Below are 10,113 nucleotides of genomic sequence, written 5' to 3'. Positions count from 1 at the left end.
CAGCGTGATTTATACAGCCCCCTGTACCCCCTTCTTTTTAGCCCCCTCTCCAGCCACGTCTTCTCCCATTATTTCATGGATAACTACCTTGTCTTCTTTCGTCTTCAGTCTTCTCTGTTGATTCTTCTATCTTCTATGCTGAACTGGCTGCTCTTGGCTCCTCTACTCAGAGAGGGTCGTCGTTATGATGTCATGATTCTGCAAGGGAGCCAGGAGCTTTATCATCTTCTCTCTGGGTAGGTGTTAAAATGTGGTGCTACACAGGGGCAACACCGCATTTCAACACCTACCCGGAGAGAAGAAGTAAGGAGGTGGTCCTACGGAGGTGGCAACTTTTCCTACACAGCAATGGCAAGTAGTGGGCTGCTGCTGCGCCCCCACCCCGTCCTCTCTATGACCCTGCCTTTGTTGTCCTAAATACATTAGTATATATTGTAATCATAAATGGTAGGTCTAGCACGTTTACCAAATATGATCACTCTTTGCATTGTGGTGTACTTGTAAAATGAAATGTCAAATATTGAACCATTACAATAGCACCATATCATGTTGAAAGATCTCCCTAATTGTTTGTATGTTTAGTTACTCATTACTAACAATTTGTTTTCTTTCTTTTTACACTTCATAGGAGACAGCACTTACCCTTTCAGCCATTGGCTTCTTACTTTAAATCCATACATGGAGCAATAAGTCACATACAATTTGGCACATACATCCACCAGATCAATTATGGAGTGTACTTTTAGCCTTTTAAAGGCCAGATTCTGCTGACTTGTCCAGTCTGGTTGAGCTCTTATGTATGCGCTCAGTATTGCATACGACATAATTGCTCTGTGTATGCTATTCCATAACATCGCGATCAGGAGTGGGGTTCCCTGGCTGAAAGAGGACCAGGTTGCTGGCGAGGAGGTGGATGACGTCAATCCTAGTTCTACAGATTCTCAAAACTTTTCTGGGTATAAATTATATGTGATTTAATCATTCTTTACATGTAAGTATCTTTTGGTCTTTGCTTCAACTGTAATGCTTAAAGTAAATGGACAAAAAAAAACCAAGGAAAACTTTGGGGCAACAAATGGTGGAGGAGCATGAGAAGGTGGAGGAGCAACAGAGAGAGAGGAGAGGCTGAATTTTAGAAAGCTTGTTATACCATATAAATTTAAAAAACAGCATATGTGTGTCTTGAGTGGAATTTTTGCTAGGCATCTTTTTTAAATCTGAGTGATACTCTGAAAATACTCAGTTATCTTGAGGACCATGCCCAGATTCTACAATAGGCTGGTTAGGTTGCAGTATAAGTGCAAAGGATCTAGGAGTTTATTTGCACTCAAATTGGAAAGTGCTAAAATTGAATTGTAATTTTGTTTAAATAAAAATCTATTATTGTTGGGTGTGTTTATATTTCTATAAACAAAACATTAGTCTTTGGAAATCTTTATGCATGTATTGTGATTTGCAATTTACGTCTGGGGTATAGTTGTGTGGTTAAGGGGGGACTATCTCTAATGCACCCCACACCCTGCACCAACTGATCAGCAATGCAGGCTAATGCCGTGGTCTTCAGGGAATTGAGGTTCAAGGCAACTGTGGAACTACCGCCTGTCCCCCTAGCATGCCTGCAGTCTCGGAATATGTCCTTGAGGCGATGCTTAAAGTTTTGTCAACTGTGTGAAATGTGCAACGTTAAGAATGTTGTAATGTATAGTATCCAAAATATTTAAAAAATACTTTAGCAGAAATACTGTACATATAGGTAGAAATATATTGGGCCTAAAGGTCACTGTAACCTATTGAGTGGTAGGATTCCTTGTGTTAACCTAGCTAGGCGCTGACCGACCAGGGATGTGGAGTCTAACAGATTCCCGGATATTAACCAAGAACCGCCACAAGGCGGGATAGACTTAGCTGCCAAGAACAAGCAGGTTGAGGTCCCCTGACCTGCCACTAAGTGTAACACACGATACAGTACACAGTAGGAGAGGAAGAAGCAACTGATAAAGTAACTGAGTCTGAGTTGGTACACAAATAGTTAATGTAGTAATAGGTTCCGGTGGCCGCGGTCTGGTACACAGGTGGACAATGAGGTAGCAGAATAAGGAGGCAGATGGAGTGTCAGGAAGAAGCCAGGGTCTGGTACACGAGCGGTCAATGAACAGGATAGCAACTCAGGGAAGCGAGAGCACAGGAACCGATCAAGGACCGGGAGTCAGACAAGCTGAGACACTTGTTGCTCTGACACTGCTACAGTATCAGAGCAGGTTTAAATAGTAAAGGGGTTTGAAAATCCTCGTCTCCTGGTTTGTGGTCAGGTGATGCTGATACTACCAGATGTAAGCCGGTGAGCTGTCAGAGACGGACAGCGCTGGAACGGGTAAGAGGTAGGGCCGATGGCTAAATGGGACGATCCGGCTGGCTGCTCGCCCCAGCAGCAGACTAACTCGGCAGCATTTTCTTCCCCAATCAGGTGGCAGGCAAGGGACCAGAAACCCCACTCTGGCTCTGGACTGGGACGATTGACAGGTAGGCTGGTCCCTCTCTTGGGACCAGCCGTCATACAGCGCTTGTCAACGGGTCATACAGATTTGTTTCTCCCCTCTGTGCCCGCCCCTTCCTCTCCATGACAACAGTTGCTGCCCCTCCATGAAATGAAGCTGTGCATGCCCTGCCGCGGAACAGAAGACTGTCTATGTGAATGGCCTGAGGTGAAAACATAACAGAGCTGTCTGTGTTTATGTCTTTAATGGTAATGTCATGTGTTTGTGTGTGTGGCATAATTTTAAGTGGAGGCACTACTGTGGCGTAGTATAAACTGGGGCACTACTGGTGCATAATATGAATTTGGGGCAGTATTGTGTGGCATAATAGGAACTAAAGTGGCATAATAGGAACTTGGGACACTAATGTGCCATAATAAAAACTTAGGACACAATTGTGTGTCATAATAGGACGTGGGGACACTAAGGCAGCATAATAGGAACTGTGGGCGCTAAGGTGGCATAATAGGACCTGGGGACAGTAACGTGGCATAATAAAAGCTTAGGACAATATTGTGTGTCATAATAGGACCTGGGGACACTAAGGGGGCATAATAGGAACTGCGGGCACTAAGGTGGCAAAATAAGAACTGGGGACACTAACGTGGCATAATAAAAACTTAGGACACTAGTGTGTGGCATAATAGGAACTGGTTCCACTACTGTGTGGCATATTATGTTACCTAGGTGATGCTAGACACGCCCCTCCAGCGGCTAGCTGAGGCGCAGAGTATCCTTCTCTAGGTTTCCCTGGGTGCACACCCTAATGAAATGTACTGCGCACACCTATATGTAAAACGTGCACCACCTTACATGTGAGCTGCTGCCATGTGAGGCATGGAGAGGTAAACATGAGAGTCTACCGCTGAAATGCAGAATGGAAGATGGAAAACGTGGGGGGAGGGGTTAATGTAAAGTGGGAAGAGGCCTAGGTTAATAATTTAATGGTGGGTTGGGGACTATTTACTTAATAGTGGGTGTCTAATACTGTTTAGTATGTGCATAAGATATCTGGGTCTGTCGGTGTACCTATGTAAGTGTCAGCAGATGTATTTCTGCATCTGTCGTGTGTATACACAACTCCCTTGTATAATACATTATAATTATAAGATACATTATAAATATCCATTGTTTTGAGATTTAACAAATTTATGGATCAAGTCACTTAAACTCATTGGGCCTGAGTCATTAAGGGAAGTAAGGCAAAAAAAAAAGGAATAAAGGGTGCAAAGTATTTTACTATTTTGCACATGAGTTAAATCATACTTGCCAACTCTCCCGGAATGTCCGGGAGACTCCCGCATTTTGCGAGAGTCTCCCGGACTCCCGGGCGAGTGTGGCAATCTCCCGAATTCTGCCCACTTCACTAGGAAGTGCCCACTTCCTAGTGAAGTGGGCAGAATTAGATCCCAAACGCCGCGATTCCCGATGAATCGCGGCGTTTAGCCCCGCCCCCCGCTGTCAAATGACGCAATTTGCGTCATGACGTCACAGGGGGCGGGGCCGAAATGACGCGATTTTGGCCGCCCCGCCCCCTCACGCCCCCCTCCACTGGCTGGCTCCCGGAAGAGAGCTGAAGAAAGTAGGTAAGTATGAGTTAAATACTAGCTGTTTTTTCATGTATCACACACATTCTTGTTAGCTTTATTTTTATACTGAAATTTAAAATTGATCTAGGACATGCCCTATCCCAACTATAAATCTGTCACGACATTTTAAATTTACTTCCCCCTCCAATGCAACATGGTTTTCCCCAGGTGAAAATGTACTCATTTTTTATGCCTTGCTCTCCCTTATGACTCAGGCCCATTGGGCATACACAGTTGTGCACAGTGACATCCATCAGAGTGCTGTGCTAACACTTGTTATACCAACTGTGCCCACCCAGAGTTAGCTGTGAATGTTTCTGTGTGTTAGATGACAAAAGAGATATTTAACGGGGGATACAAGGTGGATTTCTTTATTCCCCCAGGACATGCACTTAGGGATGCTTGACTTAATTTACTAGGGGTTGGGGATTAATCATTTAATTGTGGGGCGGTACTAATGATTTATGGCATTGTGTGTGTGTACATGTGTATGTACATGTACATGGCATTGTTTGTGTGTATGTATGTGGCATTGTGTGTGTATGAGTGTATTTATATATGTATAATATATATATATATATATATATATATGGCAATGTGTGTGTACGTGTGTATGTATATGTTATTGTGTGTGTGTGTGTGTGTGTGTGTGTGTGTGTTTATGTAGCAGGAATTGAGTATCTAGGTATATGACATTGTGATTCTGTATATGATATTGTGTGTAGGTATATGGTAATATGTGCGTGCATGTGTGTATGTATATGACATTGTGTATATAGGTATATGGTATTGTGTATGTAGATATATGGTATTGTGTGTGTGTGTGTGTGTATGTGTGTGCATGCATGTGTGTGTATGTATACAGCATTATATATGTATTTTAGTTGAAATTGGCAGCATACAGTGCAGTCACCTATATTTCTGTATTCCACTATAGTGATAAAGTGATCTTCTCTGCTTGTAAGTTTAAAACTTTTCTCAATCTGTCCATTTACCTGCGGATTGATAGGGCTAGAAATCCAGTTAAAAAAAGATGGAAAAAAAAAACCTTACAATGCCTCATTCTGCTGAGATTCCTGTTGAAAGTTAGAGAATTTCTTTACAAAAAGCAAAATACCTGCAACAGGCCAAACTATTCTTTTTACATGATCTCATGATCTACTGCCGCAATTCTATCTGGATCTGATTTGAAGTACATGAGTTTTTGGTCACAGGGGTGCCTTCTGTATTGTGTGACAGTCACAAGGGTGCCCTCTGTATTATTTAGCGGTCATAAAGGAGCCCTCTGTATTGTGTTGTGGTCACAAGTGTCCCTTGTATTGTGTGGCAGTCACAAGTGTGCCCCTCATATTGTGTGGCGGTCACAGGGGTGCTCTATGTATTGTGTGGTAGTCACAAGGGTGCTTTGTATTGTGTGGCAGACACAAGGGTGCTTTATGTATTGTGTGGTAGTCACAAGGGTGCTTGTATTGCTTGGCGGTCATAAAGGAGCCCTCTCTATTGTGTTGTGGTCACAAGTGTGTCCCTTGTATTGTGTGGCGGTCACAGGAGTGCCTCTTGTATTGTGTGGCGGTCACAGGGGTGCTCTATGTATTGTCACAAGGGTGCTGTGTATTGTTTGGCGGTCACAGGGGTGATCACCATATTCTCTATATTTTCTGTGGTCAGTTATTGCTCAGTTTGTAATATTTCAAGTACTTATACATTTTCCAAACAGATCCCAACATTCCAGGATCCATCTAAAAATCCAATACCAGGTAGTGAAAGCTGCAATAACAGGTAGATGAGAGCAACATCATTTTAATATATGATATGTCTAAAGAGGTGCAGCCACACTTCATGTTGGCCACGCCCCAATCACTATGTGGCCACCCCCCATCGCCATGGCGACAAACATCCCTTCTCCTACTATGTGTGCAGGGGGTGGTCAGAGACGTCTAACCCACTTCCTGAAGACCTAGAAAGTTGAGAGGAATAATACAGACAGACCTTAATTGGTGCCTAGGTGTGGATTTATAAAGCATTTATTGTTTCTCTTTAAGGAACCCTATGAATCCTGACATATAGTGGTGAAATGCCGGTAGGTTGAGATGTATCAGCTGACTAGGTTGATCATGTGACTGACGTACATCATGCAGAGCCTTTGTGATGTCACTCAGCTGTGGTATAACTGTCACTGCTGGGTACAGGAGAGTCAGTTTATCACTGAGTGTGAGCTGTGTGCTATACACAGAGATATATACATATACACAGGTATTATTTATTGCTGTGACTGCTGATCATACCACAGTCTAAGGTAAGCTTATATATTATATCTGTGCTTTCACATTTACAGCGCTCTAATTCTTTTTCACTTTATTAAGCTGATGTAGTACTAAGATTATCCTTGCTAGTTCTTGTTACAGTTATTCAGAAATTTCTTTCGCCCGTGTTACTTTTAGGTTACATTTTACTAAATTAACTTGAGGTGCTTTCAGTATCTTTTAAAACTTATAACATTTGTTTAAGGTCTTTTTAATATATTTATATTTTTTGGTCTTTAAAGTAGGTTTACAGATGGCCTCTTACAGAGAAAGAAACAGAGGTTCAAAAGAATTTCAAGAGAGAGTGCAAGCGAAATTAAGAAATGGGGTTGATGTGAACAGCCTTTCCACCATCGAGCGCATCAGTATAGGTATTTACACCATCAATCTTGTAGCAGCTGGGCGTGCAAGGGATGCTGCAGAAAAGATGGAAGCTGAAAAAAAGTTGAAAGCTGAAAAAAAGATGGAAGCTGAAAAAAAGATGGAAGCTGAAAAAAAGTTGAAAGCTGAAAAAAAGATGGAAGCTGAAAAAAAGATGGAAGCTGCAAAAAAGATGGAAGCTGAAAAAAAGATGGAAGCCGAAAAAATGATGGAAGCTGCAAAAAAGATGGAAGCTGCAAAAATGGTGGAGCCAGAAAGAGACGGCTATGAGATACCAACTGAAAGGCCAAAGCCATCTGTTAAGGCTGCTCCCACAGAAGACAAAACATCAGTGTCTTCTGAGAACGGTATGGACATGAGAAATAGTTCCACATATTGCAATACATGTTAATCTGACCAACTCACACCAAACTCCTCCCCTTCTGGCCAGGCCCACACTACATGTAAACAGGAATTAAATTTGAATTATAATATGGTCATTGCTATCAGTGGTGGATTGGGAATTTAACGTGGCCCTGGAAAAAATTCTTGAAGTGGCCTCATGTAGGCGGGACCAAATCAACTGTGGGTGGGGCCAACACAAAAATAGGCGGGGTTTAGAAGTACTGGAATTTAGAGTAGTAACATTTAGGAAAACCTAGATGTGATGACTTAATAATACACAATAGGTCATTACTAAAGCAATGCAGGGAAAAAGCTGCCAGTCTTGTGTTATAAAAATACATGAATCCTTTTGCATGATCTGCGATTGGTTTATATCTCTGTGCTCAAACTTGTTTAGTTGTCTACTAACACATCCTTTCATTAGTCTCTTCATAGAAACATATCTGACTTTGTTTAATAAGTTTAACTATTATGAAACATGTTGGCACAATTGTATTTCATCAGTCTGCCAGAGCAGCATATGAGCAGATGAGGACCTCATGCACTGTTGTATCTTCTCCTGACGTCATGAGATGCAAACTACTAGCCAAATCTCTCTCTTTGATATATACAAATGTGTACTGTGTCTTTCAAAAGAATGCATTAAAAATAATCCTTATAGTGGGAGAGTATTCCAAAGGTTTGCTGGTGATATAGTAAGTGCAAAGGAGGAAGGATTAATGATATTGCCAGCGCAATGTGGGCTGGCCTTATGTTCATCAAAGTGATCTTAGAATGGGACTAGTGCAAGGTAGAAGGCAGGCAATAGAATCAATGCAAGAACCACTAAGGTATCACAAGAGCTGAAATAGGGCTCTGGGTGCGATTGAGGGAATGCCGGCACGTTACCTGCCGAAATAAATACATTGGCAGGCTAAATGCTGAGACTTAGAATATGCAGACAGGTTTACAATGTCGTCAGTGTGGTTTGCGACATTTACAGTGTCACGAGCCACAATGCCAGCATTAAAAGAACAAACAATGCCCCGGGTCCGGGGTATAGAATACTTGCCTGCCCTCCTGGAATGTCCGGGAGGCTTCCGAATTTCGGGGAGTCCTCCGGACTCCTGGAAGAGTAGGCAAGCTTCCCGGATCCTATAAAATGCCTAACTTCACGGCATTGAATAGCAGGAGGTGGGGCTTAGCCATGTCATTAAGCCCCCCCCCTCCCCCCCCCCCCCCCGCTATGCAATACCCTGAATTGCTTAATTTTATTGGAGGTGGGGCTAAGGTGACGCAATGATGTCATCACACCCCCTCAATAAACTTACTTTTACTGGTGACCATTTCGGTGACGTCAGAGTCAAACAAAGGCAGATCCCCACAACAAATAGGTCTTAGACTGCGGACTGTTAATTCAATGACTAACATGTTACTAGAAACATATATTTTCTGTCATTTTAAATCAGAAATGTATTTGTAAACATTTCCCTGTTGGTTGGATTTATTGCTAAAAACACTAATCTCAAAAGTAAGAAATAAATACACAGACCCTAATGAGACATATTAGCTGAATGTGTCATCATATTGTGTCCATGTTTAACAAGAAAAGGTTAGTGTGGTTTGTAATTAGATTATATAATTGAAAATAAGACTATTTTAGAACACTGTTTGGTATAGAACAGTCAGTTTATCAACATTTTACTTTATAAGCTGATGTTTCACTAGTAATATACTTGCTAATTCTTGTTACAGTTATTCAGAAACTGCTTTAGGTCATATTCCTTTAGGTTACCTTTTCCTAAAATCAGTTTAGGTGTGCTCTCAGTACCTTTTACAGTATATGATTTTGTTTACACTTATTTTAGTAAATTTATATTTTTGCCTTTACTTAGGTTTCCAGACGGCCTCTTACAAGAGGAACAGGAATGAGAAATCTGTTCCAGAGAAATTAAGAAATGTAACTGATGTGAACAGCCTCCCCCTCAACGAGCGCATCAGTTTAGGCATTTACACCTGTGCTCTCGGAGGAGCAGCTCGGCGTGAAAAGTTGGAAGCCACAAATATGATGGAGCCTGAAATACATGGATGTGAGGAGAAGATACCAACTGAAGGGCCCAAACCATCTGTTGAGGCTGCTCCCACACAAAGAAGCCGAAAAGAATTAAGCCATGAACGCAGAAAGACCAAACAAATGAACTACATCGAGACACTTTCCATCTATGATCGTGTGCAGTTAGGGATATATACCTGGAGATTAGGACAAGGAATATATAACCCATGAAATCATATTTATGTTTTAATACTGATCATTTTTTGTTTGAGAATTAAACAATAACGTAATCATTATTTATTTATTATTATTAATATTATTATTGTTATTATTATGTATTTTTTCATATGGTAAACCAAAAGGTCCGTATAAGGTGTCACACAAGGCACCACCAAATATCTGCAGAGTACAGTAGTACACGACACACAGACGACAACGATATATTACATGGTACATAGAAAAAACTAGAATAATACAAAGTCCAAACATCTACTAATTAACACATTACGCTCTGATATCTTGTTAATGCAGATCAAGGTATTTACGGGACAGTGGGTGAGAGTGATGGTAATGTCCAATGTGAAGTAGGTACATGATTAGGGAAGCAGGCCTAGAGGTACAGAGGGGGATGAATACATAGAAGTAAAACATGAGCTAAGAGGACCCTGCTCATGAGAGCTTACATCCTAGAGGAGAGAGGAGGGGGACAAATAGGGTGGCACTGAGTGGAGGTGATAGCCCAAAGCAAAGGAGTCAGGAGGAAGGCTTATAGACTTGTATAAATAAATACGTTTTATGGGCCCAATGTTAATCTTGGAGAGGCTAATCTGATAGGGCATGGGAGATTGTTCCACTGCCAGGGAGTAGCCTGGGCAATGTCCTGGAGGTGG

At 41.8% G+C, this 10,113-nt stretch overlaps 1 protein-coding gene across 5 annotated transcripts; it reads left to right on the top strand.

Annotated features, from left to right (window-relative positions):
- The first annotated feature begins 2,636 nt into the window (after positions 1–2,636).
- LOC142100037 (uncharacterized) lies at positions 2,637–9,519 on the top strand. Of its 5 annotated transcripts, none has more exons than XM_075184035.1 (3): positions 2,637–2,702; positions 6,669–7,154; positions 9,066–9,519. In XM_075184035.1, exons 2-3 carry the CDS (start codon positions 6,680–6,682, stop codon positions 9,452–9,454), a joined length of 864 nt encoding a protein of 287 aa, XP_075040136.1. In that variant the 5' UTR covers positions 2,637–2,702; positions 6,669–6,679; the 3' UTR covers positions 9,455–9,519. The 5 variants fall into 5 exon arrangements, with proteins under 5 accessions (XP_075040136.1, XP_075040137.1, XP_075040134.1 ...); XM_075184036.1 differs by lacking the exon at positions 2,637–2,702 and adding an exon at positions 6,035–6,128; XM_075184033.1 differs by lacking the exon at positions 2,637–2,702 and adding an exon at positions 6,121–6,203.
- The last annotated feature ends 594 nt before the right edge of the window (positions 9,520–10,113 follow it).

This window comes from Mixophyes fleayi, chromosome 8 (assembly GCF_038048845.1).
Source record: "Mixophyes fleayi isolate aMixFle1 chromosome 8, aMixFle1.hap1, whole genome shotgun sequence".
NCBI lineage: Eukaryota > Metazoa > Chordata > Amphibia > Anura > Limnodynastidae > Mixophyes > Mixophyes fleayi.
This window is presented reverse-complemented; position numbering and strand designations above follow the sequence as displayed.

Coding starts and splice junctions, on each gene's coding strand:
- LOC142100037 (XM_075184035.1), top strand. CDS start 6,680: ATGGCCTCTTACAGAGAAAGAAACAGAGGTTCAAAAGAATTTCAAGAG. Junction 7,155..9,065: donor ATCAGTGTCTTCTGAGAACG/GTATGGACATGA, acceptor GCCTTTACTTAG/GTTTCCAGACGGCCTCTTAC.